General features: G+C 39.2%; 1 protein-coding gene across 2 annotated transcripts in view; it reads left to right on the forward strand.

Moving 5' to 3' along the window:
- The window catches only part of LOC105193402 (stAR-related lipid transfer protein 13), a 253509-nt gene extending 241336 nt beyond the window's left edge, over positions 1–12173 (forward strand). The window contains exons 11-16 of one of the 2 annotated variants that reach the window (XM_026135510.2): positions 5913–7614; positions 7709–8046; positions 8159–8310; positions 8527–8811; positions 8972–9151; positions 9360–12173. In XM_026135510.2, the coding sequence (XP_025991295.2) occupies positions 5913–7614; positions 7709–8046; positions 8159–8310; positions 8527–8811; positions 8972–9151; positions 9360–9474 (2772 nt within the window). In that variant the 3' untranslated portion in view covers positions 9475–12173. The remainder of the gene's footprint in view (positions 1–5912; positions 7615–7708; positions 8047–8158; positions 8311–8526; positions 8812–8971; positions 9152–9359) is intronic. The other variant, XM_026135511.2, reaches the window with a different exon arrangement.
- Positions 12174–18205: the final 6032 nt, after the last annotated feature.

An 18205-nucleotide genomic window follows, 5' to 3' on the forward strand; every position in this document is an offset into this window, starting at 1 on the left:
ATAATGAATATTCATACATTTAACATTTGTAAATTAGAATGAATGCGCGATGACCCTTTCTATTTTCCAGATTTTTCAAACTTTTTTAATTTGTTGCATTCAAAATTGCGTACACATTTTATGCATTAATAAATGTGTGTGCATAATATTATTTTATAATTCGTTCAATATTCTATTGTTATTGTTACATTTTATTTTTATTTTTATTATCATTTTTGCTTTCGACTGCATCTGCCGTCGAACTTGAAATAATGTATTCGTCGTGTATTAAATTTTGCTTTTAAATCGAAAGCTTTGCCAGTCATGCGTTAGAAAACAATATACGTACGAATACAGCAACTAAATAGCTGCGTTAAAATCAATTTTAATTTCGTGAAAGGCGCAATCCCTGAATATACTCTTGCAGCGTCAAACTGCTTTCATCTGGGCGTTGTAAATGAAATTAAATACCATCTCGTGTTACGACGGCTGGTTAATTGGTAACCTAACCTAATGCGACCAATTATGGGCCGACAACATGAACATTTACGAATAGATGTAATATTTAACTAGAATTGGTGCGCGCGCCTGCTGTAATTGCTTGTGAGATAGTAAAAGAATAGAATGTTTATTAGACCAAAGTCTGAGACTTTATATTACATATAATTATATTTTATGCACTATAAAGCGATGATAATACGTGTATTTGTATCTGTATATTTAATGCATAGGAAACTTTTGCAAAATATAAAGTAATTATGCATGTAATCATGATTTCACATAGTTCCATGTAAATTTTATGTAACGAAACAATATTGCACCTCTCTCGCGGAGATATTAAACGAAGTTGCACGTAATTGGCATATGCATTTTAATAGGACATTCGTCGGAAGTCAAGAAATTTTTTCTCTTGCGTAACGAGTATCCTTCCATGTCCGAGGCCGCGCGTGTATCGCGGATCGTCCATCGTCCAGGCCCAGAAAAACAGCGGGCGGAGGTTTGTTCAACCTGCTTAGACGGAAGTGACGTCGGCCGTACACACGGCGGGGCGACACGGCTCGTTGAACGTCGCGCGGAAATAACTCACGTATGGGGGTATCGTCACGTCTTTCGTAGTAACGCGCCGGAACGGAAACGCAGATACGTGCATGCGAGCGAACGATCTAAGTGCCGAACGAATGATAATCGACCGCGAAACTTATACACGAGAGAAAAAGAGAGGAAGAGAGAGAGAGAGAGAGAGAGAGTCGATGCCGATGTCCGATGCTCGCGCATTAGATGCATTACGAAAGGTGCATCCTCGGAGGAGGAGGAGGACGATGACGAAGAGTGTCTATCGCGTCGATGCTCCGCGACGTAAATGCATAAACCTTCGTCCCTGGTTCGTAGAGCCGTCTTGCCGTCTCGCTCTTCGCCAGGCGTGACGCCGGTGTAATAGTACATATCACACATGTAATAATGCGGCGAAATGTCGGAGAGAAGGTAAAAATAATTGGAACTACAACGTGGAATAGAAATTGAGAACATTGAAGTGTGATTCCGGGTTTCTCTAATTCTGAGTCAGTGGAATATACTTTATAACTATGCTCATCGGTGATTGTTTCCCTTGTAGAAAAATACTATTGAGCACTACTGAACACTACTGCACTACAGTAGTGTAGTAGTGTTGTAGTGTCGTAGTGCAGTACAGTATAGTGGTGCAGTAGTGCCTCAAAATACTACTGCACCCTAGTAGTGCTCAGCAGTATTTTTTTACGCTCGCTGCCTTTCTGTGGTTCCGCTTGGTGGAGGAGGTGAGGTCTCGCTGATAAATGCATTATCATTTAAGACAGTGCATATATCGCTGATACAGTTATTAGGATAGCATTGAAATCAGACATCACGTTCATTGTCTTTGAGTGACTAATATACTGAATCCGATTTAGAGAGTACGGTGAATAAATGTAAATTAATATAGATGCACGACGCACGGTGCATCTATATTAATTTACATTTATTATATGTCAAAGAAAACTTAGAGCCCATAGAATAGAAATTCATCAACTGAAACGATTCAAAGTTACCGTCAATAAAATAAATCGTTAATTTTACGCGTCGAGAGCGTAACGAATACTTTTTGTATTCCCATCAGTCTCACCCATGCGCCATGCTGCCGACTATTTATCACAATTCACGAACGAGGGATTTTCTCTTTGGCTTTCCGTTAAGGTTGGCCCGGAAAGTTGTTATCGACATTCACGCGTCCGAGAGCTTTTCGTTCCGCCGCTATCCGTCTTTCCGATCAACCTATCTAGCGCGGGCTGCCCTGGGTTGCTCCGTCACTAAGGGAAGAGAAACGACGTGGGGTTACCCTGTGACTTCTCGCGGTACCTCGTCGAGTCCCCGTAAGGTGACTAAGCCGAAATGGGCGTCCTTTCGTGCGTCCCGAAGACGGTTGGCTTTCTAACAATAGGATCGACACATCGCTTCTCGTTACGAAACTTGACGCCTTTGTATTTCCACGTGGAGCACACACGAAGTATATACCTGTGTGCGACCTCACGTGATCCACGCTACATGACAATGGATCTAGTCCCGTCGTGGCAACGTCTTGTACGGTTTGCACAGTGGCACCGTTCGGCATACGCACACATACACACACACACACACACGCGCGCGCGCGCGCGCGCGAGCATTTCTCATCTAAGAAGCGAGAATCACGTTTTGAATCTTATACTCCGCGTCAAGATTTTCTAGGAGCGAATGCTCAATTTACAAGAAATGCGACAGGGTTTATGAAAGGAAAATCATAAGCGTCAACTTTTAAAGTATAAATACTATGAGTGAAATTTTTGTGACGTGCCTTTGTTTCCCCATTAACTCGAGTAAATGTTATCTCTGTGATGAAATAATGAAGTTAGAAACGACAGTGTAAAACTTTTATTTTTGTGACATTGTTTGAAATTAACGAGAGTACATTTTGCCCTTTTTTCCTCTACGTTTCATTTTTAAATTTCGCTACACGAGACCGAGCATCGTAATGCAGCAATTATTTAATTGGACAACGATCTTTTCCCCTTTACGCCAAGTTGCTGATACACATTGTTAAAAATGTGAAATTCAATGTACTTTTAAATTACTCATTAAATTACATGAAATTTAATGTATCTATAATTGAAAAACATGTTAGTGCACTTTTAACAACATTAAATGTACATTAAATGTTTTTAATGTGCCTGCTTGAAATTTGCTTCCGTTACATTATATTCTGCTGTTGATTTTAACAATGCACTGTTACAACTTGGGACTGGTATAAAAAGACTTTTTTATCGAATCGGAATCCATAACTTGCACGAAACGCAGAGAACAATAATGTGGATTACTTTCATGATTAAACTATGTCGTTACGTTTCGATAATAAATATTGAATGTCATAAAAAATATTCGATTATTTATTTGTACATTTAATATAATCATAATAATAATGATATCGGTACTAATTGCTAAATGATGGATGTTGGCATTATCATCAATCATCAATGCCATACCTAAAAGAGTGGCAGAAACGTGCCACTCCTGTGCGTTTCCGCGCGCGAACGGGACGTTTTATTTATACGCAGGCAGGGCCACCGGAAGAAATAATTAGCGACGCAAAAATAGTTTCGCAATTACACAAGGCGTGAACCTCACCTCGGTGGGCTTCATCAAAGATCTGACATTTGTCATCCGAAGTTGTTGTCGTCGTCGTCGTGGTCGTCCTCGTCGTTGTCGTTGCCGTCGTCGTCGTCGACGTCGGCGTCGACGTCGCTGTCGGACGTCATTCGGGCGATCTTATTTCTGTCGCCTCGACGGAAGAGTTTCGAAAGGCCCGCTCGCCTGCCCCGCCTGCAGCGTTAGGCCAATATAGAGCGCGAAATGCACTCCGAAATCTCAAAAATCTATTTTCTGCCGGCGGCGCCCACGCCTTATTTCCCGGCCGATATCTCGCGCGTGCAATGCCGCGTATTTTTGTCCGTGGCCCACATCCCTGAGGAGGAGCACGCTGCCTCATTATTATTCGGTCACTGGCGTAATCGAACGAGGGAAAAAAGAAGCGTGAGATGTATGCGGAGACCTGTAAATCCATTTCGAGCGTTAGCCAATCGACGTCGCGTCGCCTGCGAGATTGCTCTAGTAAATTATTTTTTACAGCGTGTGTATCGTAACTCTGCTCTGAGAACGCCGTGTTTACTATATAAAACGGGATTTATCACGGCGATAAAAGTACGCGATCGCTTGCTTCCCCGGTCGTCGAAGCTCCCCGAAATGAATTAGGAACACACGCGCGGCGGTTTGGGGTCGTGTCAGTTCGTCGTCGGGCGCGGGCCGCCGTTGAGCGGAGCAGTGATGTAAGTCGTTAATGGCCGGCCATAAATTTTAGAAGGCACAATGAAATTTAATTTAGGAGGCATAATTAGGACGTAAACTGTTTTGACGTAACGAAAATTTAAGATGTTACCTGCTGTAACACTTATTTAATTGATGGTCTCGAATACAAAACTGATTTTATTACGCAAGAAATTATATATACCTGTCATTCGCGTACACGTGCGACAGATCATTTATTTTTTTTACAACGCTCCATTTTCACTAATTGACTTAATGTTCTTTTCACTTTGTTGATACGCATTAACACGTGATAATGGAGACTTTGTCGGAAAATCTCGAGTCTCCCTTCGGAAACCACTTAATTCTCGTTATGCCAGCTGATGACTTCACGGTTATCGAAACGGCAATTTCTTTTTCTCTCTTTACCACCGAGGGCAGCAGGAAACGCTTAACTTGCGACCTTAAGACCTCCCATCGCCGATTACGAGCGGTAAAAGTGGCCGGCTCACGGAACACTTTCTACAATTAATTATAGTGCGCGAGCGCGATTCACCTGTTTCCCAACCCGGCAGCGGTCCTTAATTTCGTCGCTAATCGATTATGAAGCACCGCCGTTCGTTAAACATTCGACGAGTATCGTTTGTTTCGAGCGTTACGCTTCTTCATCCGCATGGACGTTCACGTCGAATAACGTGAGCCGCACGCGTTCTTTCTCGGGCCACTTTGTTTGTAGTCCGCCAAAGAGACGCCCCGGCTTTTATGGATTACACGCACCGGCTGACTAGTTTATTACTTACTTTGCGCTTGCCCGAATTGCACCTTGCACGCGACAAGATTATCCTCGGCGCGAAATAAATGGGTTCGAGGCCCCGCTCGCGAAAGCCACACGTACGAATGGAATTCTCTCGTTCGAATCAAGTTTCCGGATCCAGATCCAGCTGGATCCGGATCGTGATTCAGACTGGTGAATCACATTTTTGCGTTTTTGCTTGGAAATTTAGGTCGATCGGAATAACTAATGACGTCCTTGTTATATAAAAGTATCGTATTGTCTGTGCAGTAATTTAATAAAATCTAATACTTTATTAATGATCAAAATTAATGACTAATTTTTCTTACTGATTAATGCTTTTTCTGTAACAGAAATGATTTTGTTAGTCAAATCATTATAGTCATATCTTTTTTTTTCTATTATGTTTCTTATTATTTATCATAGAATGTTGTATTAATGTAATTTCAAAGTAATATTATATGTTAATATATATGTATATATACATTTTAATTAGTATATTTGAAATTAAATATAAAATTGTGTAAGAGACACAGTCTAAATTTTTCAGTTTCTCGGACTTGAATTTATTAGAAAGAATTAAATGCTGGCATCACCTATAACAGTTGTGTAACGATTCTGAAAATCATGATTATCATGAATTTAGCGAGTGATTCTTACAATAACTTTATGTTTAATTTAATTCATTATCCGCAGCCTACATTTCTTATTAAAATTTTTTAATATATTTTATTTGTTATATACACATATATTAAAATTTGCTTTATTTTAAATTCCGCTGTCGTTTGTGATGCAGAGTGGCGGTGGTGACGAATCCGACGAGGACACGCAGTGCGCCTTGAGCGAAAAGTGGACCTTCGAGAAGAAAACGAGACGCTGGTCCCGCATAGGCGATGTCACAGCGGCAAACGTCGAGAGGCTGCAGGCGATCGCCGGACAGAATGCCGCGTCCGAGGACGACTCCATCGAAGATCGTCTGGAGGCCGAAGAGGCGGAGGATACCATGCTGGAGAATCTGCGGTACAGCAGCTTGCCACCGGGCACCCTTCCCGACGAGAACGGTACGCGATTTCGTAGATCCGGTTCAGAGAGGCTACGGGACGGCGCAAAGGCCTTCCTGAGGCGCGTGGAGTCCCTGAAGTCGCGGCGGCGGAAACGCCAGAATCGCGACGGGGTGGTGATCAGCGGACCCCAAGTGCTTGACGTCATGTCCATGCAGCAGAAGATGAAGGAGCTGAACTGTGTGGATGTGTCGCCCACGGGGCCGGCACCGGTCCCCTTCAATGAACTCCTATCGGCTTCACCTCTACAGATTCCTGGCTCGCCGGTCACTCTACCAGCCTCTCCGTATCACCTACCACCGTCGCCGCTGGCGAACGCGCCTAGTCCCTTCGGCGACGACTCCTCGAGTTACTGCTCGGACGGTTCGCAGGGCGGTGGACCGACGCCGACGCCGACGCGCCCGAAGATGAATCGCGCCCGCCGATTTTTACATCGCGGCAGGGAGGATCAGGGTGCGTTGAGCGACTCTGAGTGCCAGCCGACTAACTGGCGGCACCGATACTTCCGTGATGCTAATAGCAATCACGCGAAGGTGTTAGAATTCGTGACCGTGCGTTCTCAAAGTTCCAAGGAGCGTTCCCAAAGTTCTACGCCGTCTAAGAATGCAGCGATCAACACCCGCGGCGGCAGTCTGAACCTCGGCAAGGAATCGCAGAGGTATCGCGACAAGCTCGCACAAGACAAGGAGGAAAAGCCAGCGCCTTCGAAGCGGGAGGATAAGATGCGCAAGAGCCTCCGGCGCCGCGAGGATAGGGACAAAGCTAAAGAGGTGACAGTTTACCGAGAAAAATCTAGGTCCAGGAGTTCTGAATTGGCCGGCAGTCAGGAAAGCGGATCTACCGTGGCTAGCAGGGATTCTGAACCTGAAGAGGAATCGCCTAGGCACAAGGGCACCGTCGTTAGGTGGCACAGCTTCCAGAGAGGGTCACTCTATCCCGAACCTTTGGACCCGTTGTGCCCTAGAGCGATGGCTTCCATGTCGTGCGGACAGCTTTTAGTCCTGAGGAAGCTGGCGTTGCTGAAACTCACAGCGTGCATGGAACGGTATTGCCCTACTCATCGCACTGGCTGGAACTGGGAGCTTCCGAAATTCATCAGAAAAATCAAGTCGCCTGATTATAAGGACAAGACGGTCTTCGGAGTGCCGCTCTTGCTGTCTCTACAGAGAACCGGTCAAGCTTTACCCAAGTGCATTCAGATCGCCCTGAGATGGTTGAGAGCCAACGCTCTGGATCAGGTGGGCATCTTTAGAAAGAGCGGCGTCAAATCGAGGATACAGAAGCTGAAAATCATGACGGAGACCCAAGGGGACAATATCAATTTTGACGGGCAGCAAGCGTTCGACGTCGCCGATCTTGTCAAACAGTATTTCAGGGAGCTGCCGGAGGCACTGTTAACGAACAAGCTTTCTGAGACGTTCATCGCCATTTTCCAACGTAAGTTTTTACGATTCCTGCTTTTCTGTTTTCTAATTTGTAAATAGCGCCGAAAAAGAAGAATGACTGTACAATGGATCGGTTCTTCTCGCAGATGTGCCAGTAGAGTTGCGACCCGATGCCGTGCAGTGCGTCCTGTTGCTGCTCCCGGACGAACATCGCGAGGCACTAGAGACTCTGCTCGACTTCCTCAACCATGTCGCCAGCAATTCGCCCTACAACCAAATGACAGCCTCGAATCTGGCTGTGTGCCTGGCTCCGAGCCTGTTCCATTTCAACCACAGCAACACAAACGTGACTAACAGGTCGAGCAGCGTGTCGCCACGTAGGCGAAAGACCGTGGGCATTCCCGATCAGCGGGAACTGTCGGAAAACAAAGCCGCTCACGACTGTCTTCTATATCTGGTCAAGATGCATCGTGAATTATTCATGGTGAGTGCCGAAGCGTCGTCATTCGTTGATCGCGATCGCTCGCGGGCTCGGTTCGATCCAAAGCGCGAGCGAGTGAGGAGGGCACGGCTCATGCCTCTTCCGGTTCTTTCAGGTCTCGTCGGACATGCTGACGCAGTGTCATTTTAATTACATGGAAGAGAGCATTCCGGTCGCGCTGGAGGAACTCGGCTCGGAATTGAAGCAGGATTGGAGGGGCTACTTGTATGCCTGCACCACGGCATTGCTGAAGGAAGCGCGAGAAAAGTGAGTGCATGTCGTCATTATGATTTAATTTATTCGCGAAAACAAAAAATCATATAAATGTTAGCAGATAAAAATTTTACACTCAAGAATACACGTTTTTGAATAGACAAGCATAAATGAAGGGAAGAAAAGAATGTGGTATATCCAATCTAGACTATAAACGAATAAATAGATAAACAGATTATTTACGTGCGCTAAATGGAGACTCTGTTTTAGCAGAAGTCGCGGTTGGGTCACGGTAAACAATCCTGCTGATAACAGCGTGGAAATGGCGTACAAAAAAGTCGGCGACGGGCATCCGCTTCGCCTCTGGCGAGTGTCGACCGAAGTCGAAGCTCCGCCAAACGAACTGTTACATCGCGTGCTAAGAGAAAGACACGTCTGGGATCCGCAACTTTTAAAGTACAGACTGGTGACCAAGTTGGACACCAATGTGGAGGTCTTCCAATACGCCACTGGGAACATGAGTCCGCTGCCTGCCCGAGATTATTGCGTATTAAGGTAAATTAATAAAATTATATATCATAATTCATCATAATTAGTAATTTATTCTTTTTATATTTATACATAAACATTTTAACATTATTATATTTTTAGAAATGTTTTATTTTCCGTCAATTGCAATGATTATAAGAGATGTAATTATAATTGATTTTTGCAGATCTTGGCGGAATGATCTTCCCAAAGGTGCTTGCGTCATTGTAGAAACATCCGTGCAACATCCAGACGCTCCTGTCATGCTCGGGGGAACTCGTGGCATCGTTTTGGCCTCACGTTATCTTATCGAACCATGTGGCAGCGGCAAATCCCGCATTATGCATTTATCCAGAGTCGATACGAAGTAAGAAATGTTCAAACATTTTTCTTGAATAACGTACTTTATATTCTTCGATTTTTGACATTTGCTTAAAAGTATTTTACTTAAAAATTTAATTGAAGCAAATTGTTAATTTTTATTTATTTAAAATTAAATATTTATTATGCAATTAATTATTTAGTTTATTTTATTTATTTGAAATTTATTTATAAGAAATTTAATTTATTTTTAGGGGTCGCACACCTGAATGGTACAATAAGAGCTACGGACATATCGCTGCCCTTCATCTGAGTAAAATTCGTAATTCCTTTAAACATACCACCGATGGACCTGAAAGTAAAGTTTGAGAACAGAGTACCGTGCAACAGCAATCGTTGTTGCACGGTTCTGCCTTTCCTTCCTCCTCTTTATCCTCTTCCCCCTCTTCCTCTTCCGCTTCCACCACCTGCACACTGCAAGTACCCGACGAGCAGTATGACCACAGGCTCCTAATGGACGTATTACAAGTCCAGCCTACTATCGACGAGGAATAATCTCCATCGATCATCAACGCGATCATTAACCGAAACCCACCGATGTCGTAGTTAGCTTCGTTCAGCAACTGTTTTTGGACTCGAGATAAGCAATCTATTTTATCGTATAGTAGTATAGTAGTAGAATTCCCCGTATGACGTTTACTGTCCAAAGATCTTGCCGTCCGTTTATCGTGAAAGTTATAAAAGTGTGTGATACGAAGAATGAGAATGAACAATCTTGCTCAGCGATTTTAATAATGAAGATGTCCGAGGCATGTCAACAAAAAGGACGACCCGTTATTTTTCCAGTTCTGATGTTCAAGAATTTATGGATTCTATCGAATCCCGATCGCAGTTAGATGCGATTCTTAAAATCGCGTTTTACTGCGGTTTTTTAATTTCTTGACATTTTAATGTTAAAAAATAGAAAAACGGTCAATAAACGTTTCCAGTTGCGAGATAAAAGATGAACGTCATTCGGTGTTTTCGACGACTATGTATATGTGTTGATATGAGAATAGCGACTCCATGGATTTATTTTGTAGCAAGTTCATATTTTCGATAAAAATAGAAAGTCAAAAGGATGTGAGAAGACAACTAAAAAAAAAAATGAAATTACGATATTTACGAAATAACAAATTATATTTTCTCATAATATCTTAATCGAAAAAATTTCTGATTGATATAAAAAATCGTTTTAACTTTTACAAATTATAATATAGATTACAATACAGCTGATATTTTTTTAAAAATTTATTTTTTATCAGCTAAAAATTCGTTGTTAGACTTCATATCAAATATTTTTCTATGGCAGAGATAACATCTTGAGATGAACAAATGAATCCGTGGGACCGAATTTTGTTTTTAATAAAATGCCGCTATACAGAATCATTCAAACTTCTAGAATGCACCAATAAGTTACAGCGACAGCTGTAAACGAAACCGTATGCATCTAACAATATAAGTTAACGGCGTTCGTACGTAACCATTTAACGGCGATGACCTTATAATGATGTTGATCGATTAATGTTTCCGTCAGGCTCCTAAAAATGGGACGAAGCCTAGATAGGGTGCTGTTTGAGAATATAAATTTCACATGCATTTCGTATATTTTTTTTCGGACCAAATGCCAATTTTTCTATCACGTAGCATATCATGTTAACGTAGTCGAAGTTGAGGAATTTCTTCCTCTCTCATAAGTGTTGCCACACGTAGACGAGTATGTAAATGTCGCGTACGCGTGTACACGTGTGTCTATTTATAAATGTGCTCTTATAAGCACGTGTTTGTTACATGTAAAAGAGAGAACTACGTCATTTCAGTGTCGGAGTCGCACTGCTGCGCCGTTGAAGCTGTTGTGTGAAAAAATATATAATGTGGATATAGTTACGCAAAAATAACTTGTTACAGCCCCAGCTTTTCGAGAAAATTCTGTCGATTATTTCTATTTTCTTACAGCATCGAATGTGATTTTATTTCATTTTTTTTTTTTTTATACTTACAATTTCGATAAAGTTGTCGAACTTTCCTTATTTTTGTGACGCTAAAAAACTTCCGCATGTAGCGATTTATGTAAATAAAGCATTGCAGCTCTGCTCGTTATTATAGATTTACCACCGAGATCACGATCGCCAATCGCGGCAGTTCGAGCAATACGAAAGGATTTTGAATAAAGCGTAAGTTTCCAAATCTCGTTGTTCCATCATGCGAGTGGCGGACGACTCCACTCGACGTAAGCAATTGTCATTGTTACTAGTGTCTATGTTAAGAGTTAAAATAAAAAAAAAAAGTTATCCGTTTTCGTCGTGTCTGTTCCGGCATTGACACGAATTGACCATTTGCATTCGCGAGATTAGGACACGCGTTTAAAATGTTTAATCGTTCGACATGTCCGTATGCAACAATTATTATAGGGACCATCTCGTGGGCGTAACAAATAATTGGATGAAGGGTGATAAAAGATAAAAATGATAGAAACATAAGAAGAGAACTGAGGGCTGAAACTGGGTAGACTGAAATTTTCAGCATGCGTATTGTTCAGTGGCAAAGTGTAAAGATCGTAGCAAAACTTTATTCGATATAAGACAGATTGAAGCCAATCATTTGTTACGTTCATGGATCATCATTGTTTGGACCCCAAACAGGAAAATGACCTGCGTAAGATGCACCTCATCGAATTGAAACTCTAAGTGTATTTTAACGTAATACTAGTCACTTACATTATAGCCGAGATTTATGAATTATGACAGATAGATTTTTATTGTGCAACGTTGCGCCGAGAAATATTTAAATATTATTAATTGCTACTATATATATATATATTATATATCGACGTTAAGCAATCATACAAATACATCATATTTTTGTGTCAAAAAAAAAAACGCCAGTAGAAGCGCGACGACCGAAATGAAGAGATGCGTCGTCGGCGTTTCTTCATATTTGTAACGATATATGAACGTCTTTATTCTTGTAATCCGTGTTCCACTAGAATATGTAAATATGTATATTATATAATAATAAGCAACACACAAGTTATGTATTCATTAAGCAACTTCCTATTCTTATCGATCTGCTTTCATTGCACTCCTTTATCATTGCTTATTTGACATGTGGCAAACAATTGCCACGATCCTCACATATAACAAAGAAAAAAAATTTTTTTACATAGACATTCGTGAATAGTTTAGCCAGAAAGGAACCTGAGAGCGGCCACGGCGGCCTTTTTCCTATAACGCTTCGAAACTCCCGTACACTAGTGACGCACATCTATTCTGGTCAGAATGGGAACTACGTGTCACATCCATTTTGCAACCCGCCGTTAAAAACAGTGTGGATGCTAGCACGGACAACAACCTACATCCATTTCTCGAGAGATGGATGTAGGTTGTTGTCCGTGCTAACATCCATTTTGCTGTAAATAAAATCTGACGCGTATCGCGTGTGTTGCATCCAGAACAGGGGTCGAGAATGTGCACAAATGATTAATTACGTCTACTTTCGCGTAATTTTTTATTTATTATAGTCTGAATTATTTACATTAACATTGATATTAATACATATCAATACGTTTATGCCTATATTTTGCACAATCATATTTTTATTCATCTTAAAAAAGATGTTTAATAGTAACAGAGAGAATTTGGTTCTTTAATAAAGAAACATTCATTTTACGCAGTACTTAAAAAATAATTGTAATTAACATCGCATCATATGATGAAGAAGAAATAAATGTCTTTCCACGAATAAATATACCATCTTTTTATTTTTACATAATTCTTTATTATTTAAATGTCTTCAAATTATGCTTTTGAAAAAATTAGCTTTTTTAATTTTTTTAAATCTTGACGCAACTCTCTCTCTCTCTCTTTCTCTCTTTCTCTTTTAACGTGATTGTCCTTTAATTGTTTAGACCTTCAGTTAGAGAGAGAAAGCGCGGTGATAGACATGGAGCAAGCGGCGATGTTATCTCTATGGATACCCTCCTCTTCACTCCCCTCTCGGCCCTTCACGTTTTCCGTGCTACGTTTAGGCCGTAAAATTCAGAAAGAGGATTTCAGACGATTTCTGCGCAGGGACGTAGAGAGACTAGAAAACGCCCACTCTTTTTTTATTATGTTACAATGGCATATACATGCATACGCATGATTTACAAATGACAATACGCGCGATTAATATGGCATTAATAAATAATAATAATAATAATAATAATAATAATAATGTAATAAAAATCAATGAAATATATGGATACTTGAGTATTATTTTTATTCTCTAACTTACAAACGTGAAGATTATAGATCTGATTTTAATACAACTTTTCAACAGTTTTTACGAAATATCACGTAAAGATTAATCAAAACTTTAGAAAAAAAAATTAATAAAGAATTATATAATAATATACGATATAAGGTATTAAAGTGTTAATCAGTAAAGTAACGGATTTTAATCAAATTCTTCTCGATATTAATCGATGGCAATTGTGGAAATGATGGAAATGGGATGGCAATGGGATGGAAATATTGGAATGAATGCAACGATGTTAATGGAATGGCAATAATGGAAATGATGACAATGACAATATATATAGCCTGACGGCAATGACGACAATGGTGGAAATGATGGCAATTATGACAATGTTCTCGATGTTAATGATGGCAATGGAATAGCAATATGGAAATAGAATCGCATAATGAAATGAATGCAATGATGGAAATGTTATCAAAAAAATGGCAATAATGGCAATAATAAAAATGGTGGCAATGTCGGCAGTGGTGGCAATGGCGTAATAATAATGGCAATGATGAAAATGGGATGACAATGATGGCAACGATGGCAATAATGACAATGATGGAAAAGATGAAAAATAGGCCATCCCATTGGTTGGCATTGATGGAAAGAATGCAATTATGGAAAGAAGGTAGTTACATTAAATCTTTTGTTTCGGCTGGCCCGAAATTTTATGCATTTCTTGTACGTAAACCCGATGGTAGTATCGTAGAAATTTGCAAAGCTAAAGGTATAACTCTTAATTTTGCAAACAATAAATTAATCAACTATTATTCTGTCAGATCACTCGTTACAGATAAAGGAGATACGTCGATAACACTTCATTTTGACTCTATCAGACGTACGGAGCTTCATAACGTAATAACGAGTACAGAGAGTAAAACATGTAAGCAGAGATTTGATAAACGAAGATGGTATGGGCCTTATGGGTCGTTACCATACGGTCATTGTAATTTATAATTATTTGTTATATAATTGTATTTTTGAGCTTTTGAATAAAATATCTATGTATTATCAGAAGTTTATCGATTTTTCTAATATTTACCTGTATTACAATATAAAAGTTTTTAAGTAAAAACATCAGCCACCAAGCGTTATTCGTAAAAATGGATACACGGTGGAAACACCCTTGGACCTCTATGATCTGCGGTCCCACAGGCTGTGGTAAAACCTTTTTTGTGAAAAGATTTTTTCGGAATATGAATTTTATGAGTGATACCAAGTTTGACCGCGTATTATTTTACTATTCAGAATGGCAATCAGGTTACACCGAATATGGTGATAATGTCGAATTTCGTGAAAGTCTACCGCGAAATGATGACTACGCTGATGATCCACGGCCAAAGCTTATTGTTATTGATGATCTCATGCGCGAAGCATCCGATAACAGTGTTATAGATTTATTCACGAAAGGGAGTCATCATAAAAACCTTAGTGTCATTTTTATTACACAAAATTTATTTCACCAAGGACGTGGTATGCGCGATATTTCATTAAATGCTAATTATATAGTTGTGTTTAAAAACCCAAGAGATCGGGCCCAAATACAGCATTTAGCGCGCCAAGTTTACCCTAAAAATACACGGTTCTTATGGGAGGTATATAACGATGCAACTACACCAGTACACGGTTATTTATTACTTGATTTAAAGCAATCCACACCGGAGAGTTGTCGTTTTTGCACCCATATATTTCCTGATGTTAAGTACTAACATGTTTATATACCACGTAAAAAACTAAAAGATAGGAGTACCGCACAGGAAATATCAATAATACGTATTTAATACTTTTACAAAATTTATCTGATATATAGATGTGTTTTTTAATGTGCTTAAATACGATCATGAATTCAAATTTTGTCAGTAGTCAAAATGTTTTTCATCTTGGTAGACAATGACGATACCATCGATGAGTTAACAGTTGAACAATTACAATTTATACCAAAAATTATTTTACTACGGGAATTCGGTAATCACATAGATTATCTGTGGGATAAGCTTCCTGAGTATATAAAGAAAGATCCAGAAGTGTGTAGTTATCGCCGTTGTTTAAAACATTATAATCAAGTGACTCAACAACTGCATATTGATGGCCCAACGCCGCTAATTAAAGATTGTTGTAAAAGTAACAATAAAAGATCGGCTATTTAGTAAAATTTATAATGGCACCGCCCGTGCATATCTTATTTGGTCAAAAACACACCGCAATACTACGGGCCTTATGTCACCTCAGTAATAAACAGCGTGTTGCTATCTTGAAAAAGGCCGACCCAAAACTTATTAGGTGTATATGTGAGTGTGCTTTAAACATATTACGCGGTAATGTGGCTCTTAAACACTCATATAAGCGTCGTTTGAACCGTCATGCGAGCATATTGCGACAATTAGTTGATAAACACGCTTCTTGGAAGAATAAGAAACGGCTAATCGTACAGCGAGGTGATTTCTTACCTTTATTATTAGCACCTATATTAGGCACCGTGTTATCTCGCCTTATAGGTGGAAACTAAAAAATAATGGAACACGCAAAAAAATGGTCTTGATATCCGAAGAAAAAATTGCGCAATTAACACGGACATCGAACGATAGAACAATTCAAACTCCTGGTACGACGATAAGCAGACTAGATGAAGAAATGCTTGAAATTCTCAATTCAAGCAAATTTGCGGACGAAAGAGAAAAATGCAAGGCTTACTTGCAAACGTTACAATGTTACCTGTATTTTGTAGAAGAAGCAAAACGTAATATACCTACTAAATCTATTAATACTTTGATTGACACTGTTTACAAAACAAAGCAATCAAGACATTCGGAGGATGAAGAGGTAAAAACACCGGAACAAAAAGATTGTTTAGACGATTTATTTATTCTGGATAGCGTACCATCAAAATATCGACCAAAAGCTAGACTCTTATTAAATAATGGAGTAAACCTGCGGCTATTATTGCTAATACCGATGATCATACAAAACCCGGGATACACTGGGTCGCTATGTACGTCGGAAGGGACGGCATCGGACACTATTTCGACAGCTATGGGTTGCCACCCATCATTCCCCAACATCTCAAACGACTTAGAACAAACTGCAAAATCATACTCTACAACCCTCAACAATTTCAAAGCAACACTTCTGACGTCTGTGGACAATTTTGTGTCATGTTTGCGCATCTTATGCGTACTGGGTTTGGCATGCATAAGTTTCGTGATATTTTTTCGAACGATTTATCACGAAATGATAAAATAGTTCGCGACTATTATAATTCGTATGTAAAACGTCAACAGCATTACATTTATAAAAAAAATCAATTTACGGGTGGCGGTATTTCAAATTTGTACGGGTCGCTGCGGCCTCAAAGTTGTTATTCACGAAAATAATATACCTTACATTCCGAACAAATATGTAACCACCTAACAATTACAAGAATTGATGTATATTTTGAACGATATGTGATCAATAAAAGTTCATAATTAATAATGATACTTTACTTATTACTGTATTTTTAAGAATGTATAACTAATGAATATATATATATATATATATATATATATATATATATATATATATATATATATATATATATATATATTAAACGGTGTGCTTAATTTAAAACCAACCTCCCATAAATTAAGTTAAGACTGAATCTTCTTTTGCAGTAAATAAAAAAAATTTTTACTAAAACAACTATAAAACATAGAAAATGAGAATTGAGGTAAATAATGTTGGAAAGATGTTGCAACCAAAAAAATATGAAAAAAGTCACTTAAAAATTTCACAAAAAGTTTTACTCAAAAATTTCGAACTTTGACTGATATAACACTTCCGTTTTTCACTTTAACGTTTCTATCCATTATGATAAGAGTTAGAACTCTTACGGGGCTGTCAGAACAAGCGAAACATTGTCGAAATTTGCGAAAAAAATTTTACTTAAAAATTTCGAATTTTGACTGATATAAGTCTTTCCTTTTTCAGTTCAGCGATTCGACACATCATGATAAAAGTTACATCTCTTCTGGGGGCTATCAGAACACAGAGGTATTGAAGAAATTCGGAAAAAAACCAATTTTACTAAAAAATTTCGAAATTTGACTGATATAACTCTTTCGTCTTTCACGTTAGCGACTCGATCCATTATGATAAAAGTTAGAACTCTTCTCGGGGCTATCAGAACACAGAGATATTGGAGAAATTCGCAAAAAAAATTTTTGTCAAAATTTTGAACTTTGACTGATATAAGACTTTCCTTTTTCAGATTAGCGATTCGATCAATTATGATAAAATTTAGAACTCTTCTCGGGGCTATCAGAACACAGAAATATTGGAGAAATTTGCAAAAAAAATTTTCCTCAAAATTTTCGAACTTTGACTGATATAAGTCTTTCCTTTTTCAGTTCAGCGATTCGACACATCATGATAAAAGTTATATTTTTTCTGTGGGCAATCAGAACACAGAGATATTGAAGAAATTCGGAAAAAAACCAATTTTACTAAAAAATTTCGAACTTTGACTGATATAACACTTTCGTCTTTCACTTTAGCGATTTGATCCATTAAGATAAAAGTTAGAACTGATCTCGGGGCTATCAGAACACAGAGATATTGGAGAAACTCGCAAAAAAAATTTTTCTCAAATATTTCGAACTATGACTGATATAAGTATTTCGTTTTTCACTTTACCGATTTGATCCATTATTATAAAAGTTAGAACTGTTCTCGGGGCTCTCAGAACACAGAGATATTGGAGAAATTCGCAAAAAAAGTTATACTCAAAATTTGGAAATTT

Source organism: Solenopsis invicta, chromosome 10 (assembly GCF_016802725.1).
Source record: "Solenopsis invicta isolate M01_SB chromosome 10, UNIL_Sinv_3.0, whole genome shotgun sequence".
Lineage (NCBI taxonomy): Eukaryota > Metazoa > Arthropoda > Insecta > Hymenoptera > Formicidae > Solenopsis > Solenopsis invicta.